The 21,641-nt window shown below is 52.2% G+C and overlaps 1 protein-coding gene across 7 annotated transcripts in view; it reads left to right on the top strand.

The window, feature by feature from the left end:
- Positions 1-13,729, top strand: part of CFAP99 (cilia and flagella associated protein 99) — a 44,947-nt gene extending 31,218 nt beyond the window's left edge. For 2 of the 7 annotated variants that reach the window (XM_058430271.1, XM_058430270.1), the window contains 5 exons: positions 466-670; positions 7,013-7,154; positions 7,397-7,548; positions 8,313-8,518; positions 10,670-11,979. In XM_058430271.1, the coding sequence (XP_058286254.1) occupies positions 466-670; positions 7,013-7,154; positions 7,397-7,548; positions 8,313-8,518; positions 10,670-11,162 (1,198 nt within the window). In that variant the 3' untranslated portion in view covers positions 11,163-11,979. Of the gene's footprint in view, positions 1-465; positions 671-7,012; positions 7,155-7,396; positions 7,549-8,312; positions 8,519-10,669 lie in introns of all 7 variants that reach the window. The other 5 variants (XR_009210623.1, XR_009210622.1, XR_009210621.1 and 2 more) reach the window with 5 other exon arrangements.
- The last annotated feature ends 7,912 nt before the right edge of the window (positions 13,730-21,641 follow it).

Here is a 21,641-nt window from a genome sequence, read left to right as displayed (position 1 = left end):
CAAACCCCTGTGCGTACCCCACATGGTGTAGTCGTGTCTTTCCTTGTCTGCAAGTCAGGCTGTGGGGGGAGCATGGGTGCCTGACCAGATGGTGGAGTGGACGCACAGATGGTGCACAGGGGCGAGGGTGGCCAGGCCAGCAGAGGACAGAAGGTTGATGCATGGGCAGATGATGGACACAGGGTTGGTGGATGGACAGACAGTTGGACAGAGTGAGGGTAGACAAACAAGTGAATGAAGGGAGGGGTGGGTGATTGGGGATGATGGGCGGATGCACAGGAAGAGGGACCAGGGGATGGGTGGACGGCAGGTCAGGGGTAGGAGTAAGGGCAGGCCATGCAGCTGGGTGTCAGCAGTAGCAGCCCACGCCTGCGCAGCCACGGTCCCCCAGGAAAACCTGTGGCCACCCAGCAGCCTCTGTCACGGGAGGAACCCCAAGCTGTGCTTCTGTCCCTCTTTGCCCAGGGTTGATAAGCTCGTGGACGGGGCTGGGGACTTCTCTGAGTTCTTCGAGTGGCAGAAGAAGATGCAGGCGAAGGACCGGGAGGAGCAGCTGGCTGCAAGCGAGTGCCGGCGGTTGCAGGGGAAGCTTAGCCATGAGGAGGCCGTCCTGGCCCGGCAGAGCCTGATGCAGGAGAACAAGCAGAGGGTGGAGCAGCAGAAGGAACAGGTGGGTGCCATGCAGGGCAGCTGGGCATGGGGCAGCCGGGCATGGGGCAGCCAGCTGAGCTGTGTGCCCACTGGGAGCTGCAGGACCAGGGCTGGCAGTGGAGCCGAGTGTCCACAGCACCCCCGTAGAAGCTACTGATGTGTCTGTCCCGGTTCCTTTTCCTCCTCGAAGGACACACTGCCTAGGTGGGCACTCTCAGCCTGTGTTCCCCGAGAGTGTCTGCTCCTTCCAGTGGGCCTCCCAGTGGCCTGGACCAGCGGGGAGCCTCAGCCCCAGGAGGCCGGCCTGTACACTCTCTCCTGGGACGTTTCCCTTTGCAGGCCTGAGGTCAGGGACTTGATCAAAGGTCACTCAGATTGCTTCTTTTGATAGTTTCATCTGTGTCTGTATTCAATTTTAAGGTTTGCCTTTTCTTTCCTTTTTACTTTTTTAAAAAAATATGAAGGCCAGGCCAGGCATGGTGGCTCACACCTGTAATCCCAGCACTATAGGAGGCCAAGGCCAGAAGATCACTTGAGCCTAGGAGTTCAAGATCAGCCTGAGCAACATAGCAAACTTCTATCTCTATAAAAAATACAAAAATTAGCCGGGCATGGTGGTGCGTGCCCGTAGTCCCAGCTACTCAGGAGGCTGAGGTGGGAGGGTCACTTGAGCCCGGAAGGTCAAGGTTGCAGTTAGCCGTGATCATGCCGCTGCACTCCATCCTGGGCGACAGAGCGTAACTGTCTCAAAAAGAAAAGAAGCAAACAAACAAAAATGAAGTCTAAACAATCTGAAAAGGTAGACTCAGAGAAGTCTCACCTCTTGTAAGTCTGTAACTTACAACCCATTTCCACCTTCCTTTGTCGGTCCTTCCTTTCATTAATTTCTGGATTACCTTTCCCCGTCTTTCGAAGCAAATAACACACTTGTATATACATACTTTTTCCTTCCCTTTTTTGTTACGTAAAAGGTCACACCTTGCTTTATCTGCAAAGAATAATGTGCAAGGCTTTCACCTTTGCAGAGCTGGATTTTCAGAGTAAACTTCTAGAGGAAGTTACATTTTCAAATGTCAAACCAAAGAGTAACTGGATACGCAGGAGTCCTTGCCATTTGGGATGCGTGGTTTTACTGAATATGGCCAATCATCTGCCTGGTACTTTTACCATCTTCACTCCCCCAAAGTGTGAGAGGGGTCTGATCCGCATGCCCCGCCACAGAGTGTACCAGGCAGAATTCGTGAATTTGTGCCAATTTCATGGGTGAGAAATAGTATCTTGGTATAGTTCTGATTTGCATCTCATTTATTTATCAGTGAATTTGGGCAAATGTCCACATATATAAGTGATTTCTGTGTCTATTTCTATGAACCGTCTGTCCATGTCTCTTGTCCATTTTCTATTGCACTTTTGACCTCCATTTCCCTGACATTTTTTTTTTTTTTGGTTCTTTATTTATTGAACTTAACAAATGCAATTGAATATATTTATGATATATAACATGATTTTTTTTTTTTTTTAAGATAGAAGCTTGCTCTGTCACCCAGGCTGGAGTGCAGTGGTATGATCTTGGCTCACTGCAACCTCCACCTCCCGGGTTCAAGCAATTCTCCTGCCTCAGCCTCCCGAGTAGCTGGGACTACAGGCGAGCACCACCACACCTGGCTAATTTTTGTTTTCTGTTTTTTGTTTTTTTTTCTTCTTAAGGCAGAGTCTTGCTGTGTCGCCCAGGCTGGAGTGCAGTGGCATGATCATGGCTCACTGCAACCTCCACCTCCTGGGTTTAAGAAATTCTCTGCCTCAGCCTCCTGAATAGCTGGTATTATAGGTGCATGCCACAATGCCCAGCTATTTCTTTTTTTGTATTTTTAGTAGAGATGAGGTTTCACCATCTTGGTCAAGCTGGTCTTGAACTCCTGACCTCATGATCCACCCACCTCGGCCTCCCAAAGTGCTGGGATTACAGGCGTGAGCCACCACGCCCAGCCTACTTTTTGTATTTTTAGTAGAGATGGGTTTTCACCATGTTGGTCAGGCTGGTCTCAAACTCCTGACCTCAAGTGATCCACCTGTCTCAGCCTCCCAAAGTGCTGGAATTACAGGTGTGAACCACCATGCCTGGCCTAACGTGATCTTTTGGAATACAAATACATTGTGGAATGGCTAAATCAAGCTAATTAACATATGCATTATCTCACATACATATTCCTGGTAAGAACACTTACAATCTACTCTCTTAGCAATTTTTCTTTTTTTGTTGTTTTTTCTTTGTTTTGTTTTTGTTTTTGAGACGGAGTCTCACTCTGTCGCCCAGGCTGGAATGCAGTGGGTTGATCTCAGCTCCGTGCAACCTCTGCCTCCCAGGGTCAGGCGGTTATCCTGCCTCAGTCTCCTGCATAGCTGGGACTACAGATGCACACCACCATGCCTGGATAATTTTTGTATTTTTAATAGAGACGAGGTTTCACCATGTTGGCCAGGCTGGTCTCAAACTCCTGACCTCAAGTGATCTGCCCACTTCGGCCTCCCAAAGTGCTGGGATTACAGGCGTGAGCCACTGCGCCTGGCCACAGTTTTTCTTTTTTGAGATAGGGTCTCACTCTGTCGCTTAGGCTGGAGTGCAGTGGCATGATCTCAGCTCACTGCAACCTCTGCCTCCCAGGCTCAAACCATCCTCCCATCTCAGCCTCCCAAGTAGTTGAAACTACAGGCGTGCACCACCTTTTTAGGAGAGACACGGTTTCGCCATGTTGCCCAGGCTAGTCTCTAACTCCTGGGCTCAAGTGATTCACCTGCCTCAGTCTCCCAAAATGCTGGGATTACGGAGATGCGCCTCTGCGCCCAGCCTAATGTTCTTTATATGTTAGGAAAAATAATCCTTTATAATAGATTGTTGCAGATTGCTTTTTTTCCAGTTTGTCATTTGACTTTGTATATGAGGTTTATGATGTGTGTTTGCCATGCAAATATTCTTTTTATGTCTTCAAATTTAAGTCTTTTCTTGTGTTGTGTTTGGAGTTAGAAAATGCCACTCTTGGCCAGGTGTGGTGGCTCACACCTGTAATCTCAGCACTTTGGGAGGCCAAGGCAGGCCGATCACCTGAGGTCAGGCATTCGAGACCAGCCTGGCCAACATGGTGAAACCCCATGTCTACTAAAAAACAAACAGACGAACAAACAAAAATTAGCTGGGTGTGGTGGCACACCCACGTAATCCCACCAACTCAGGAGGCTGAGGCACGAGAATCACTTGAACCCAGGAGGTGGAGATTGCAGTGAGCCAAGATCATGTCATTGCATTCCAGCCTGGGTGACAGAGTGAGATTCTGTCTCAAATAAAAAAAAAGAAAATGCCACTCTTCTCACACCAGGTTACACAGGGATTCTCAGGCTTCTCTCCTGGTCTAAGGATGTCTAGCTACATGCATTCATGTGACTAATATTTTTTCTTACTAAATTAACTAGATTAGATGGCACTAAATATTTGAAGTAAAAAGAATTTTAGTTTTTCTTATGCAGCTCATATTGGACTGATTGCTTTTACAGCCTCAATGTGTTTTAATGAACTATAACTTTTGTTTCTGCTTGAGGTCCTAGTACCACAACCCGACCCATGGGCACCCTTTCAGCTCCTCCTCTGAACTTTGGGCACTGCTTGAGAGCCTTTGGAAGCATCTTTTTCCATTGAGAGGAGAGATGTTTGGGGTCTGCCTGAATGTTCTCTGCTTAAGACACAGACTCAGTTATTCTCCAAGGAACCTCTGTGCCTCATAGAAGCCAGTATTGAGTTCCCTATCTGGGTGCTTTTCATTTTTTCCAACAGTTACCTGTTTTGTTTTGTTTTGTTTTGTTTTGTTTTTGGAGATAGGGTTTTGCCATGTTAGCCAGGCTGGTCTCGAACTCCCAGCCTTACGTGATCCACCTGCCTTGGCCTCCCAAAGTGCTGGAATTATAGGCATAAGCCACCATGTCTGGCCTACAGTCACCAGTTTTAAGATACTCTAGCAATGGGGCTAGAAAAGGATATATTTAAAAATTATGGCTGGATGCGGTTGCTCACACCTGTAATCATGGCACTTTGGGAGGCCAAGGCGGCTAGATCACTTGAACCCAGGAGTTCGAGACCAGCCTGAACAACATAGTGAGACCCCGTGTCTACAAAAAAAGTTTGTTTGTTTTTGAGACGGAGTTTCACTCTAGTTGCCTAGGCTGGAGTGCAATGGTGCGATCTCAGCTCACCACAACCTCTGCCTCCTGGGTTCAAGCTATTCTACTGCCTCAGCCTCCTGAGTAGCTGGGATTACAGGCATGCACCGGCACGCCTGGCTAATTTTGTATTTTTAGTAGAGATGGGGTTTCTCCATGTTGATCAGGCTGGTCTCGAACTCCCAACCTCAGGTGATCTGCCTGCCTTGGCCCCCCAAAATGCTGGGATTACAGGCGTGAGCCACCGTGCCCAGCCAATAACTTGTTTTTTAATCTGTTGTCACTGTGAAATTAACCCAGAATAGCTGTACTAGTATCATCACTAAACTCCTGGGTGAGGAATGACATTTCATGTTTTAGTTGTCATGGGTAATCATTCTTTGAATACTTTTTTTTTTTTTTTTGAGATAGGGTCTTGCTCTGTCTCCCAGGCTGGAATGCAGTGGCACAATCATGGCTCCCTGCAACCTCAACCTCCTGGACTCAAATGATCCTCCCACCTCAGCCTCCTGAGTAGCTGGGACCACAGGCATGAGCCACCAGGCCTGGCTAGTTTTGTAATTTTTGTAGAGACAGGGTCTCACTATGTTGGTCTCAAACTCCTAGGCTCAAGCAATCCTCCCCACTCAGCCTCCCCATGTGCTGGGATTACAAGTGTTGGCCGCTGCAGCTGGCCCTGAGTACATTTTACCGAAGTCTTCAGGCAGATTGTTTCATCAAGCAGCACTTGCATCTTTTTTCCACTTGACTCTGGCCACAGAAATGCTGTTCCATGTGTTCTACCTTCATTTTAATTTTGAGGGTGCCAGTGCAGGTAACTGAAAGCATGGGCTTGGTGCGAGCTCAGTGAGCAGCCGGTGTGAGCCATGCTCTGTGGCAGGAAGGAGGAGGGGATGTGTAGGAAACCTGGTGGGACGTTCACAGCAGGCCCAAGGATGCATGTGGCTGCCCCTGGCCCCTGAGTGACGGCAGGCAGGACCGCGGGTCCAAGGTTGATGTCTGAGTGGACCCAGCCAGGCATGTGACCCTGGACTCAGGCCCTCAGGCTGCTCTCTCTGCTACTTACTGTCTGGGAACCCTCTCCTTACTGTGAGCCTGGCCAGGTGACCACACACTCATCGCTTGCCAAACACCTATCCCTGTCCACCTCTCCCGGCCTGTGCGCCTCTTTTCCTTCTTCCCCTGCTCATTCCTCTCTGCCGACTCCCTGTTCCGTGCCGAGGCTGGTGCTGTGGCTGATGGGGACATTGTTTCTTGAGCCCTTGCTAGGTGCTGGCCCTGCACCCAGTGCACCTGAGGAGGTGGGCGTGGCCATCTTCATTTCCCCGCAAAGAAACTGAAACCCAGAGGGGCCCAAGACTCGTCTGCTGCCAGGGAGCTGCCAGGGTGGCAGAGGCAGAACTTAGCATCCTGTGTGTCTTACTCCCAAGCGGGAGCCTTTTCTGTGGACTGCTGCTGCCTCCCTGGTTCCACGTTCCCAAAGAGCCAGGAGGCACTGCCACCCTCTTCTGCACTCCCGGCCTGAGGCGCCCAGCCGTCTCCTTGCCATGGCCCCTGCCGCTGTGGCTGGCGGGGAGGGCCGGTGTGGACCGCCTCTTTGCTCTCTTTGCTCATTGTCTGGTTGACTGAGACGGGACTCTTGGTATTTTCTGGTGCCCACTTTCTTCACCTCGTATTTTCACACAACGTATTACCAAGTTTTTAAAGAAACTTTTAAAGTAACTTATTTATTTCAGTACAATTTTTAAATTTACAGAAAAGCCGTAAAGATAGTACAGGGTATTCCATGTCCCCCCTACCCCAGGCCCCCTACCCTGGTTCCCTCCACTGTGAACAGCTTACGTTGCTACTGGGTGCACTGGGTCACTAGGGCTACCACAGCAAAGTACCACAAACTGGGTGGCTTCAAATGCAGGAAGGTTCCCCCCAAGACCACGCTGGGAGGAAGGGAGGGGACTTAAGGTGGAAGTTCCCCGCAGGCCCCACTTCCAGAGCACCGCCAGGAGCGAATGGGCTTAGACCTGGGTTCTGGGGTGATTCAAGGGCAGGGACTGGGTCCACCTTCAGACCTCATGCGGCGCCCTGGGCCAGGGCGGGACCAGGCAGGGAAGCCGGAGCAGCCCCACTCACCGTGGCAGGTCCACTGTCTGAGCAGATGGCCAAGCTGATGCTGCAGCGCGCGGAGAGACGGCTCCAGGAGGACAGGTCCAGGAAGGAGCTGGTGGAGCAGGTGATAGAGGGGCAGAAGAACGCCAAGGCGGCCCAGACGAAGCTCGTGAAGGGCCGACAGCAGACAGGTAGTCAGGAGCCAGATGTCACTGGCCCGGCCCCACTCTTCCCCACTCGGGTGCTGGGCTGCCACCCTTTCCTGAGTGAGCTACTATGGCTGTCCCGGGTCAGGGGCCCCTTGAGGGAGGCACTTCCAGGTGGCCGCACTGAGGCCAGAGTCCTGGCTAGGGAACCCCGGGGGAGGTGCCTCCCTGTCCAGTGCCTGCCCTGCCACCCACCGGCCACCTCAGCTCCTGGCTTGGCCCCCAAGTTCAGGAGGCGATTGAGGAGAGTAGGGGGCTGCTGCAGCGCAGGGCGCAGGCGGCCCAGGAGGAGCAGCGGCGCCGTCGTGAACTCATCTCCCAGCTGCGCGCACTCGAGACGCAGCCCACGCGCAAGGGCAAGCTCGTGGACCTGACCCAGGTGAGGACGCAGTCCCGGACGGGCCCATGCCTCAGGGGCCTCCACGCTGGCACTGCCATGAGAGGCAGTTTTCAGGGTTCCCACCAGAGCCACAGGTGGGTCCTGCACCACCTGAAACCTGGCCCGCCACCCTCCGTGACTCAACACCCACGTGCCACGGGCCTGGGTCCGGCTCTAAGAGTTCACAGTCCTGCGGGCGAGGCAGACGCTTAGCCAGTCCTCTGTAACTCCTGGGGGTGGCCAAGGTGGGCTTCACAGAGGAGACCACTTAGGAGCTGCCTGTTGAGAGAGGGCCAGTTGGAAAGGGCAGTGTAGGGAGAATGCAGGTGTTCAAAGGCTGGATGGAGCAGGAGGTTGAGGAGGGCCTGCCGGAAGCCCGTGCGAGAATGCATGATGAGGGGCCAGGCCTCAGAGGAGTGTGGGGAGCCAGCTGCAGGGCCTGGCCCAGCCCCAAGGCCATGGGGAGTGCAAACAGCTGTCTGCCCCGGGCCCAGAAGCCTGGCTGGGGAGATAGTCATGAGCTCCATTTGGGACTTGCCACAGTGGAGGGGCTTCAGTCCAGCTGAGATGTGCAGACCCACACAAGGTGTAGCGTTGCAGAGCGGAGCCCAGGCTGGAGAGGCTGGAGGCATGTTTCATAAGCAGTGTTGAAGCAGAGGGAAGGTGGGCAAGAGGTGGGCCCATGGAACAGGGGAGGGATCCTGGTGGGAAGCATCAGGGCCCAGCACAGCTCCCAGCTTGGGGCCTCCCCTACCACCCCACAGATCCCTGGCTACGGCCTGGAAGGAGAGATGTCCGTAGTGGAGCTGCGAGAGCGGCTGGCCCTGCTCAAAGAGAATCAGCGGCGCAAGGAGGAAGAAAAGCGGGATCAAATCATTCAGGGCAAGCGCATGAAGAGCCAGGAACTGCAGAACACGGTGGAGCAGATCTCGCTGTGCCGTGCAGCCATGGGGAGATCCACAGCCTTGAGGTTGGTCCTGAGTTCGGGGAGAGTGCCTCTGGGTGGGCAGGGAGCAGTAAGCCTGCCTTGCACCCTCCTGGGTGGGTCTCCTAGAAACCACCACCACCCTCCTGCCCAGGAACTTCCCTTGCCGTAACTCCCCTGACCCCTATTATTGTATTAGGTGACTTCCAGGCACATGGGAATGGTGCAAAATTCTGCATCCATGGCTCAGATGCCATGACCTAGATGCAGTCATTTTTGCACCCAGCTCATGGGTCCAGCCTTTCACCATATGTGCTTCACGTAGCCAGCTACCTATTTATGTCTGCAGAAGCATTAGGAAGTAGTTGCAGGAATCAGACACTTTACACTTCAGCATACAGCTTCTAAAGAACAGATCGTCCTACATAAAACCACAGCACCCTGACACCAATAGAAAATGGAACAAAAATTCCCAATGTCATCTAAATATCTCATCTTTTTTCACATTTCTCCAGGTGTCCAAAGACTGTTGGCCAACTGTTTTGTTTTTTGTTTTTGTTTTTGTTTTTTGAGACAGAGTCTTGCTCTGTCACCAGGCTGGAGTGCAGTGGCGCAATCTCAGCTCACTGCAACCTCTGCCTCCCAGGTTCAAGCGTCAACCTCCCGAGTAGCTGGGACTACAGGCACACGCCACCACGCCCGGCTAACTTTTTGTATTTTAGTAGAGTTGGGGTTTCACCATGTTGGTTGGCCAAGATGGTCTCGAACTCCTGACCTCGTGATCCGCCTGCCTTGGCCTCCCAAAGTGCTGGGATTACAGGTGTGAGCCCAGCCTGGCTAACATTTTTAAAAGACTGTTGCTGTAACTTTTTGTTTTCGTTTTAAACCGGGATCCAGTTGAGGGTTGCAGATAGCTCGTGTGCATGCACACACATGCAGATGCCTTTTTACTTGTTTAGGGGACAGTCTGGTGATGTTTTTTAGCCCCTTGTGGCTGTCCCCTGGCAGCCAGGTCAGACATGGGCAGGCATGTCCCCTGGACCCTGGCCTAGTTCCCAGGGAGGCCCAGCTGTTGTAGTAGAGCCTCGTTCAGAGCCTGGCACACAGGGCTCCGGAGAAAGTTTCTGAGTGGGACTGGGTGGGATGGATGATGGGGCGGACAGAAGGAAGGACTAATCATTGCTGATGGAAGAGAACCCTTCACTGTTGGTCCTTGGAGGGTCTGCTGCTCTGGCTGCAATTCAGAGGAGGCACAGGGCAACCGCTGCTGGTGCTGTTCAGGGCTAGCTGGCTGCCCACCAGCTCCCCAAGGTGGCACACACCTGGACAGCTCATCACTTCCAGCTGCTGGCCATGGCCTGGCAGAGCTCAGATGCAGCCTGGTTGGTGTCAGGGTGCCTCCAAAGGTCTACCTCCTGCTAAAAAAGTTAGAGCGGGCTCAGGCATGCACTCAAGCCCCGGGCCACAAATTCAGGGGCAACCTGGACAGTCAGACAAGAGTGGTGGGGACAGGGAACAGCACATGCAAATACCCTAAGGCTATGAGATCTACGGATGCCAAAGCCAGCAGGGAACAATACATACAATCAGAAGGATCAAGGGCCATGTCTGCAGTTACCTGTGGAGATGCACGTTAGCAGGGGGTGCCTCCAGGCAAGAGACAAAAGAGTGTGAGGTCAAAGGAGGCTTTCACATTTGTACTCCAGTTATGCATATAGTTAGTACACCTGTAATACTTTTTTTAAAAAAATGTTAAGTTTAAAAAAAAAGAGCTGCCAGGCGCCGTGGCTCACGCCTATAATCCCAGAATTTGGGGAGGCTGAGGTGGGAGGATTGCTTGAGCCTGGGAGGTCAAGTCTGCAGTAAGCCATGATCGCGCCACTGCACTCCAGCCTGGGCGACAGAGCGAGACCCTGCCTCAAACAAACAAACAACAACAACGAAAATTAAAGAAAAAAGAGCAAAAGGGTAGATAGAAGTGCTGGAGACTGCCCCACCCCCTCCAGCCCCTGCGCGGTGGCACTGTCTAGGAGCGCGCCGCGGCCCCTGGGCCTCGCTGTCTGTCCTAAATCATTCCGGTGAACCTCTCCGGCTGCGTAGCTCCTTGCCCCCGCGTCGCTTGGACACGGGTGGCATCCTGGGTCTGGCCTGGGCCTCCCGCCGGCCTGCTCCTGAGCCCGCCGCGTCGCCCGCCAGGTGCGAGGAGAAGAAGGCCCTTGCGGCGGCCCCGGCGGCGCCCTCGCAGGACGACCGCGTGCAGCAGCTGCGGCGCAGGATCTCGGAGAGGGCGGCCGAGCGCAGCAGGCAGGAGGCCTTGCTGCACGTGTCGGCGCCGCGGGCCGCGCGCCCCAAGCCCCGGGTGAGTCCGGGTTGGTGGGAGGAGCCCGGGAAACGGAAAGCCGGGGCCGGGTGGGGATGGCGGGCGCGGCGCGCAGGGACCGGCGTCCCGAGGCGGGGATGGCGGGGATGGCGGGGAGATCGGGTCCGGGCCGCGGCCGGGAGCTACGCAGCGGCGGGCGCGGGAGGCGGTGGGGGCGTCCCTGCCCGCGCCGACGCGTTCCCCGGCCTGCAGGCGCAGCTAGAGGCGCAGCACTGGCTGGAGCTGGAGCGGAGCCGCGAGCGCAGGCTGCAGGCGCTGCAGCAGGGAGGCTCAGGACCCGGGCCCGCGCGCCGCCTGGAGGCCGCCTGAGCCGGGCCGAGGGCGCCCCACCAGCTTGCGGGCCACCCCCCACACCCACCGCCCCCAATAAAGCGTGGCGGCCCGCGGTGCGCGCCTCCTCTTCCTTGGCCGGGACCCCCTCGGCCCTGGCCCCCCTGCCTCCGCACCCCGACCGCACCCCTCTCCCTCCCTAGTCCCCGTCTGCCAGAAAAGGATTGCCGGATAAAAGGCAGGACGCCCAGTTACTGCGTGGGGACAAACTTAGGCTAAAAATGTATCCTCTCCTTATCGGGAATTCAACTTAACTGGGCATCCTGCATTTTTATAAGCGAAATCTGGCCACCCCGGCCCAGGTCCTAGCACTTCCCTACAGCCTAGCATAAGGCATTCCTGGTGCGCACCCCTTCGAAACTCCCAGAACCCCTTCAGATGTGGAAATTTGGAACCCCCACCCTTTGCCGGCATCCAGGTGGCTTCACCTAGGGAACCCCCAAGACTGAGTGGCGACTGTGAGTGTGCGTTTGGCTGGGGAAGCGGCCAGGATTCTTGAGCGCCAACGTTGCACTGGCCCTTCACGCGCCTCCACCATCCTCACTGCGGTCCAGGGACGTAGGAACTGGCCTGCCCCTGTTCTGCTGATGAAGTCACAGGTGCTCAAAGAGGCGATGTGACCTGCCTAGAGGGCCAAAACCCAGAGCTGCGCCTGGGTGACTTTAGAGCACCCCCTCCTCCCCTTTCTCTAGCATCAGAAGCAGCCTGGATCCAACAAGATCAGGGCCAATGGAGGCAGGACTTCACCCAGGGCAGGGACCAAGATGGATTGGTTCTGCAGTGTCCCAGGACTCCGTGGGCTAGAGAAGGCTCCACCTTGAGGACAGGCTTGCTGAGTGAATGCCTGCTGGTGACAGCCTCAAGAAGAAAGTACATTAAGCCACCTTCTTCCCAGGAAAGAGAGAAAAGCGTCAAGTCCGTGGGTTGGTGAACAGAGCAGTAAGGGGTTGGGGAGTGGAAACTGACAGATAAGATAGATGTCCAGGGAAGATATATTTCCGTCCCCAACTCCCAATATCCTCCTTGGGCCTGCAGAGGAGATGGCGCCTCAGATGAGGAGGCTGAGTCCCAGGGTACACTCAGACCAGGAAGGCAGGCATCTCAGCAGTGACAAGAACAGGCTAAAGGACCAGAGCCCCACTCCAATATTCTGAGTTTGTGAGAACCCCAGGATTTTACCACCCAGGTGGGTAAGGAGAAGAATTTCCACATCTCTGTAGAATTACAGCTGGGAGCAGATTCAATTTCATTTAAAGAAATAAACATTGGCCAGGCAAGGGGGCTCAAACCTGTAATCCCAGCATTTTGGGAGGCTGAGGCAGGTGGATCACCTGAGGTCAGGAGTTTAAGACCAGCCTGGCCAACATGGTGAAACCCCGTCGCTAGTAAAAATACAAAAATTAGCTGGGCGTAGTGGCAGGTGCCTATAATCCCAGCTGCTAGGAAAGCTGAGGCAAGAGAACGGAATCGCTTGAACCCAGGAGACGGAGGTTGCAGTGAGCTGAGATCGCACCACTCCAGCCTGGTGACAAGAGCCAAACTCCATCTCAAAAAAAAAGATAAACATTGCTCACATCCTGTGTTGTGTGATCCAAACCCATTTAATTTGATACTGACGGAATACATTGATGATGCCTAGCCCAGAAAGCCCCTCTGAGTTCTGGGGGTTTCAAAGGGGGATTTATTAGCTCTCATAATGCCAATCCAAAGGCAGCAGACTCCAGGATGTACCCGATCCAGAAGCTCAGTCTCCAGTCTGGTAGCAGTTCCAGCCTGAGGAACAAAGAACAGTTGCCCCAGTCTCATTGGCCTGAATTGAACATGCTTGTGCTGAGCCAGTTCCTGCAGTGGGGGGAGGTCTGTATGGGTGCCTGAAGCAAGCACAGTGGCAAGGTGGGGGAATTACCCTTCACCTAGGAGGTTGGCCTCTGGAGCAGAGGGGAGATGTGGCAGCTAACAAATTGAGGGTACTATTGGCAACACTGTTGGTTGGCAGGTAACAAGGTCCTCCCCTGCCCCCTCCTGCACTGAGCAGCCGCTTAGAGCTGGCTTGAGAGCACCTGGGGCCTCTCCTCATACAAACCTAGGTGGGAGCAGGCCTGGGACCATTCCCTAAAGCTGTGGCCTGGGAGTAGGCATTGTGTGATGGAGTGATGGCAAAATGTCTGTGTATCCCTGCCCCCTTGCCTTGCGACTTTACACCTCCCATCAAGAGGTGGAGTCTATTTCCCCCAGCCCTTGCATCTGGTCTGGCCTAGTGACTTTCTTTGGCTAATAGGGTGCAACAGAAGTGACCATGTGCCAGTTCTGAGTCTGGGCCTCAGGTGGCCTTGGAGCTTCCACTTGTTCTCTTGGAACCTTACCCAGGCCCCATGTGAGCATGACTAGGGTGGCCTGCTGGGATCAGACACCATGTGGAGGACAGCCAGTTATCTCAGAGGCCATCCTAGACCAGTGTAGCACAAAATGAGAGGGCGGCCGGACAAGAACCTCCCCCCACCCCGCTGTCTTGTAGATTCATGAGCAACAATAAATGTCTGTCATTCAAAGTATCAAGCTTTGGGGTGGTTTGTTCCAGAGCAACAACTAAGGGGCACACCCTTAAGAGCCCAGGGCCTTCACACTGGGGGCTCCTGCCTCCCCTCCCTGCATAGGCTCTTTACAGAGAATCAAGCTACTCCCCCAAAGGGGGCCAGCCAGAGTGAGATACGGCCCAGCTAGTGCTGACAATCCCTCTCTGAACCTTTCCTGGCTGGACTGCCTGGGGAGTGGACATTTTGCCTGAGTACAGGCTAGTCAGAAGATCCTTGTTGATAGCATCTGAGACCCACTTGGGCAGGGGCTTTCTTTGGAAATAGTGAACAAACAGATTCAGTATCTGGTGTGAGGCCCAGGAACCTGCATTCAGCTGGTTTCGACTTGTGGGACTATGGGAGCACCAGGTGCCGGTCTTTTCTCTAAGCTGCGGGCGTTCAGGGCCCAAGGGAAGCGCTATTTGTGAAGGAACAAGTTCAGTGCAAGTAAGGCTTGGAGAAGACTTGAAGGCAGCTTTTGTTTGTTTTTGTTTTTGAGGCAGGGTCTCACTTTGTCACCCAGGCTGGAGTGCAGTGACGTGATGATAGCTCATACAGCCTTAAACTCCCAGGCTCAAGTGATCCTCTTGCCTCATCCTCCCTACTAGCTGGGACTGCATGCACTTACCACCACACCCAGCTAATTTTTTATTTTTAGTAGAGATGAGGTCTCACTATGTTGCCCTGGCTGAAGGCAGTCTTTGAGCATGAAACTGGTATTTATAGAGACTTTTTCAACATCACATCTTCAATATATTACAGTTACAAACAGAAAACCCTAACTTTTCCTTAGGCTGTAAAATACAAATTACTAATATTACTTTTTCTAAATCTGATTTTTTTTTTTTTTTTTTGAGGGAGGGTCTCATTCTGTCAATCAGGCTGACGTGCAATCCCAGCTAACTGCAGCCATGACCTCCTGGGCACAAGCAATCCTGCTGCCTCAGCCTCCTGAGTAGCTGGGACCACAGGAACATGCCACCACACCGGGATAATTATTTTTTTTTTTTTTGTGGAGACGAGGTTTTACCACGTTACCCAGGCTCATCTATAAACTTCTCAGCTCAAGCAATCCTCCCACCTCAGCCTCCGAAAGTGTTAAAATTACAGGCGAGAGCCACCATGCCCAGCCTAAATCTGATCATTTTTAACCACCATTTTGATTAATCATGTACGGCCCCATTTACGAACTGAAATTCTCTTAAAATTTTTAACTGCATTTATACATGTAGAATCTAATTTTATTTTTTAGCATTTCAGTTGTCTGCCTTATCAAGTATTAATATTTAAATAATTCTCATGGATATATTAAATGTCTACATTTCTCTTAAACTTTTAAGTTCTCTTTGTTCCAATTATAATCACAAACTTCGGAAAATCTTATACCTTTCAACTTACAATCACTATCAAAAATCAAATACTTAGGGCAGGGTGTGATGGCTCATGCCTGTAATCCCAACACTTTGGGAGGTCGAGGCCCGGGACTTCAAGACACGACTGAGCAACATGGCAAAAGCCAGTGTCTACAAAAAAAAAAAAATTAGCCAGGCCGGCCGGGCGCGGTGGCTCACGCTTGTAATCCCAGCACTTTGGGAGGCCGAGGGGGGCGGATCACGAGGTCAGGAGATCGAGACCACGGTGAAACCCCGTCTCTACTAAAAATATGAAAAAATTAGCCGGGCGTGGTGCCGGGCGCCTGTAGTCCCAGCTACTCGGAGAGGCTGAGGCAGGAGAATGGCATGAACCCGGGGAGTGAGCCAAGATTGCGCCACTGCACTCCAGCCTGGGCGACAGAGCGAGACTCCATCTCAAAAAAAAAAAAAAAAAAATTAGCCAGGCATAGTGGCACACACCTGTGGTCCCAGCTACTCGGGAGGCCAAGGTGGGTTGATCATCTAAACCTGGGGAGGTCGAGGCTGCAGTGAGGCACGATTGTGCCACCGCACTCCAGCCTGGGTGACAGAGTGACACCTCGTCTCAAAAAAAACAAACAAACACACAAATACTTAGATATTTTACATGAGAATTACATTTATCTATCAGATACTCTACCATGCCAGATTTCCTTACAATTACAAAAAATAGCAAACACATATTGTTTGTAAATGCAACACAAAAACGTTAATGCTCTGGTTTCTATCTGCCGTATCATTCCGTTATTTGACTCCATTTTCGAGGTTAGAAACTCACTGTAAGGTGGCCAGGCGAGGTGACTCACACCAGTAATCCCAGCACTTTCGGAGGCCAAGGAGGGTGGATCACCTGAGGTCAGGAGTTCGAGACCAGCCTGGCCAACATGATGGAACTCCGTCTCTACTAAAAATACAAAGAAAATTAGCCGGGTGTGGTGGCAGGCGCCTGTAATCCCAGCTACTCGGGAGGCTGAGGCAGGAGAATCACGTGAACCCGGGAGGTTAGAGGTTGCAGTGAGCCGAGATCGCGCCACTAAAGCAAATAGAAACTCACTGTAAGGAAACAATGTAACCCAAAGCATTTGGGGTGACCTTCACGTTGCCTGAGGGTGCCGAGGGACCAGAGACGCTGGCCATGGACTAAGGTCTGGGTATTCTCAGGCAGCAGGGACAAGGTGGGCTTTTTTCCTGGTTGCTAAACCCATGTCAAAGTCGAGCTCAGGGACTGGAGCTCAAGAAACCCACCACCCATTCTCCAGTCCAGGGTTCAGTTTTACCTGTGAGATTGAGTAGACATAGGGACATTCGAGTAGCAAGATATATTGCTGGCTTTTGTATTGCCGGAATTTGAGCTTCCAAAAATCTTACTTTAATACATCGTTTATTGGACATTCTGCATGCATCTCTGCCGTGCTGCCCTGAGTCCTCCAATCCTCCAAACTCTTCCTCTGCTAGGTACACGTCTCCACCCTAGCCTGCAAAAGTCCCAGCTTCCTCGCAGGGGCAGGGACCCGCACGCTGGCCCAGGGCTTGGCACGCGGGGATGCTGAAACAGGGCCAGGCCTGGTTTCCAGCCGATCGTCATTGTCCCCAGGCCCAGCAACCTTCCTCACAAAGGCCTAGTTAAGAGGCGAGGAAACGAGCCGGGAGAGGGGCGCGGAACGGCGGGCGGGACGAACAACCAGCTCCGCGCCTCCGGCCAGCTGCGTCGAGCCAGGGGCACGGCGGCTGTTGTACGGCTGGAAATCTAGGAATGGGAAGGTTCAGGGCCCGCTCGGCTCCGGAGGCAGCTGGCAGGCCGTCCCTGGCGGCCTTGGGGCGGTCAGTGGCAGCCGGGGACAGGCGCTCGGGTCGCCCTCAGACCGTGACTCCCGAAAAGCCTTGCGGGCGGGGCCGCGCCCGCGCCGTCTCTTGCCGGAAAGTGCCGGTTAGGGCGCTCGATTGTGGGCGGGGGCGGAAAGAGGCGCGTTTTAAAGTGGTAACAGATGGTTTTCTTACCCAATAGGATTAAAAAAATTTGTCCGTACCCGGCCGATCGCGGAAGTAGAGTAGGCGGGCGGCCAATGGGAACAAGACGGGGGGCGGAGCCGAGGCCTCCGAAGCGGAAGTGGTTTGCTGTTGAGGCGGCGGCATCTTTCTCGAGGGGCTCTCCTGGGCGGCTGAAGAAGGAGCTTCTTCTCTGGAGTGCGCCGGCGGCGGCGCCTGCGGACCTAACTAGCTCCAGGTTAGGCCGGGCCGTGCGGGAAAGCAGCGGTAAGTCAGGGCCTTTGCAGATGCGAGGTTTAGGCGGCTTCGCGGCCTACAGAGGCCTCGGCCCGCGCCGCTTGGGGAGCCGCGCTGCGCGGCTTGACCCGGCGGAGGCTTTGCTGCCCGGGACTTCGAGCCAGCTCTGGCCGCTCGCACTGCCTTCCGCGCGGGTTCACCGAGCCCGGCTTGGCGCGGGCAACAGAAGTTAGGAGGCCTGCGTCTGGGTCTCGGCTCACCCTGGCGGGCCGCGGTCATGGGGCTTAGTCCATAGCCTAGGAAGGGAAACTGAGGCTCTGGGAGGGGCAGGAACGCCCCCAAGGTCATTCGGAGAGTCGGGCAGGGTACGCTGTTAGGGGGAAGACCTGGGCAGGGTTTTTGTTCCCCGCTGACGACGCCTCCTTTGTGTGTTCGCGCCGCCGCCCCGCCATCGTGGGGCCTGCCAGTTTGCCGGGGTGCCTGGGCCGCGTGGCGGGGCCTTTTGTAGGTCGGGAGGATCTGAGTACGGGTGCGGGCCTGACCGTGGGGGCGCCTGGGTCGCAGTCTAAAACTTCGTAGGGCCTCGACTTCCGGGCGCGCTTCCGGGCCCCGGCTGGTGGTTGGTGGAACGTGTGACTGTGAGGCTTGAGGCCCAGCCCTGCACCGCTCGGGCTCTCACCGCTCTGGCGCGCCCATATACAGTTGTATGAAGATTCTCACGACCGAAACAGAGTTGCTAGTAAACACCGCTTTTCCGCCTTTGATTCATCGAGGAAAGAGGGAAAAGGATAGAGCTTGGGCAGGCCGTTTTGGTAGGGATTTCAGCTTTGTCTTTTACTTGTCGGTTCCCATAGACGTTCACAAACTTAATAATCTTCGTTCTGTTTCTGCACCAAGTTCTTGAGCCAGACGTAGGGTCTCAGCTCTGGAGCCTGGCTTAGACTGTCCAACTGATTGGGGAGACTGAGGTCCAGAAAAGTGAAGTGGTCTGCCCAAGGTCACACAGCCAGCTCTTTGGCAGCAGATGAGGTTAAGTCCTAACTGCAGGATTTGGGTTTTGAATTCATTGACCAGGAGTTTTGGGACCGCTGACAATAAAAGAGACATTGAAGGGAATCTTTTGTTACTTTCTTGGTGATTTGCTTTTTAATGGACAAGGACATATTAGGTTCAGTTTTACCTGTGAGTTTGAGTTGAAATAGGGACATTCGAGTAGCAAGATATATTGCTGGCTTTTGTATTGCCTGAATTTGAGCTTCCAAAAATCTTACCTTAATACATTGTTTATTGATCTTTTCTTAAATTACTACCTTTGTAAGGACCTTTTGTAAACATTGTTTTTCTGATCTTCATGAAATCTTATGCCGTACGTAAACTGTTTCTTTTTATATAATGTATGCACATCTGTGCTTTGTACATAAAATGAGTAAGATTTTTCACTCTCCTCAAGATCAAAGTAGCGTATTTTTGAGGTCTCCTATATGCCAACCTTTCTGCTTGGAATACAGCAGTAAACAGTCGTGGTGATGGCCCTCCCGTAGCTGAGTGAGGATGGAGGGAATAAGAGATAACTCATTTTATTGTGCTTTGCAAATACTGCCTTTTTTTTTGCAAGGTGAAGGTTTATAGCAAGTATTCATGGAGCAAGTCTGTAAGTGCCAGCCATTTTTCCAACAGCATGTGCTCACTTCGTGTCTCTTGTGTCACGTTTTGGTAATTCACAATATTTCAAACTTTCTTTGTTTGTTTGGTTTTTTGAGATGAAATCTCACTCTGTCACCCAGGATGGAGTGCAATGGCGTGTTCTTGGTCTCACTGTAACCTCTGCCATCTGGGCTCAAGTGATTCTCCTGCCTCAGCCTCCGGAGTAGCTGGGATTACAGGCATGTACTACCACACCCAGTTAATTTTTGTATTTTTAGTGGAGATGGGGTTTCACCATATTGGCCAGGCTGGTCTCGAATGCCTGACCTCAAGTGATCCGCCTGCCTCGGCCTCCCAAAGTGCTGGGATTACAGGCATGAGCCACTGTGCCCAGCCCCAAACCTTTTCATTATTACATCTGTTACAGTGACCTGTGATCAGTGTTTTGGGTTACCATGAATAGCACTTTTATATAAGACGGTGAACTTAATTGGTAAAAGTTGGGTGTGTACTAACAGCTCCACTGACTGGCAGTTCCCAGTCTCTCTCCTCAGGCCTCTCTATTCCTTGAGACACAATATTGAAATTAGGCCAGTCAGTGACCCTACAGTGTCCGGGCAAAAGGAGCAGTCAGTTGAATCTCTTTTAAGTCAAGTTAAGAAATGATTATCCTTAGTGAGAAAGGCATATCAAAAGTTGAGATAGGCCAAAAGCTAGGCCTCTTGTGCTGAATGACAATTAGCCAAGTTGTGAATGCAAAGGAAGAGTTCTTGAAATTAAAATGCTGCTCCAGTGAACACTTGAATGATAAGCCAAACAGCCTTATTGCTGATGGGGAGAAAGTTTTAGTGGTCTGCATAGAAGATCAAACCATCCGTGACATTCCCTTAAGCGAAAGCCTAATCCGGAGCAAGGCCCTAACTCTCTTCAATTCTGTGAAGAGTGAGAAAGGTGAGGAAGCTGCAGAAGAAAAGTTTGAAACTGGCAGAGGTTGGTTCATGAGGTTTAAGGGAAGAAGCCACCTCTGTAATGTAAAAGTGTAAGGTGAGGCAGTAAGTGTTGATGAAGAAGCTGCAGCAAGTTATGCAGAACATATAGCTAAAATAATTGATGAAGGTGGCCACACTAAACAACAGACCTTCAGTGTAAATGAAACAACCTCATATGGAAAAAAAAATACTATCTAGCACTTTCATAGCTAGAGAAAGGTCAATGCATGGCTTCAAAGGACAGGCTGATTCTCTTGTTAGGGGCTAATGTGGCCAGTGACTTAAGTTGTAACCAGTGCTCATTTACCATTCTAAAAATCCTAGGGCCCTTAAGAATTATGCAGAAATCTACTGTGTGCTGATCAGTGAAACAGGAAAGCCTGTATAGTAGCATAACTGTTTACAGTATGTTTTACTGACTATTTTAAGCCCACTATTGATATCTACAGCTCAGAAAAAAAGATTTCTTTCAAAATATTACTGCTCATTGAGAATGTGCTTAGTCACCAAAGAGGTCTCATGGAGATGAGTAAGATTAATGTTAACATCTGTTCTGCAGCCCATGGATCAAGGAGTGATTTCAACTCTCAAATCTTACTTAAGAAATGCATTTTGAGGCTGAGCACGGTGGCTCATGCCTGTACTCGCAGCGCTTTGGGAGGCCAAAGCAGGTGGATCGCTTGAGCTCAGGAGTTAGAGACCAGCCTGGGCAGCATAGTAAGACCACCCCCTCCACTGCCAATCTCTTTTAAAAAAAAAAAAAAAAAAAGGGCGGCAGGGGGAAAGAAAGAAATGCATTTTGTAAGGTTATAGCTACATAGATTGTGATTCCTCTGATGGGTCTCAACAATGTAAATTAAAAACCTCCTGAAAGGATACACTATTCCAGATACCATTAAGAATATTTGTCGCCAGGCGCGGTGGCTCACCCGTGTAATCCCAGCACTTTGGGAGGCGAAGTAGGTGGATCACAAGGTCAGGAGATCAAGACCATCCTGGCTAACATGGTGAAACCCCACCTCTACTAAAAATACAAAAAATTAACCAGGCTTGGCAGCAGGCACCTGTAGTCCCAGCTACTCGGGAGGCTGAAGCAGGAGAATGGTGTGAACCCGGGAAGAGGAGCTTGCAGTGAGCCTAGATCGCACCACTGCACTCCAGCCTGGGCAACGGAGCAAGACTCCATCTCAAAAAAGAAAAAAAAAAGAATATTTGTGATTCATGGGAGGAGGTCAAAATATCAACTTCAGCAGGTCATGGTGGCTCATGCCTGTAATCCCAGCACTTTGGGAGGCTGGGGCAGGCAGATACCTGAGGTCAGGAGTTCAAGACCAGCCTGCCCAATGTGGCGAAACCCCGTCTCTACCAAGAAAATACAAAAATTAGCCAGGCATGGTGGCACGTTCTTGTAGTCCCAGCTACTTGGGGGGCTGAGGTAGGATAATCGCTTGGGCCTAGGAGGCGGAGGCTGCAGTGAGCTGAGATTGCGCCTCTGCACTACAGCCTGGGCGACAGATTCCGCCTTTAAAAAAAAAAAAAATCAACACAACAAGAACTTGGAAAAAGTTGATTCTGACCCTCACGGATGACTTTGAGGGATTCTAGACTTCAAGGGAA

This window comes from Hylobates moloch, unplaced genomic scaffold (assembly GCF_009828535.3).
Source record: "Hylobates moloch isolate HMO894 unplaced genomic scaffold, HMol_V3 SCAFFOLD_17, whole genome shotgun sequence".
NCBI classification, from domain to species: Eukaryota; Metazoa; Chordata; class Mammalia; order Primates; family Hylobatidae; genus Hylobates; species Hylobates moloch.
Note: the sequence above shows the minus strand (reverse complement) of the source record. Positions and strands in the feature narration are given on the sequence as shown.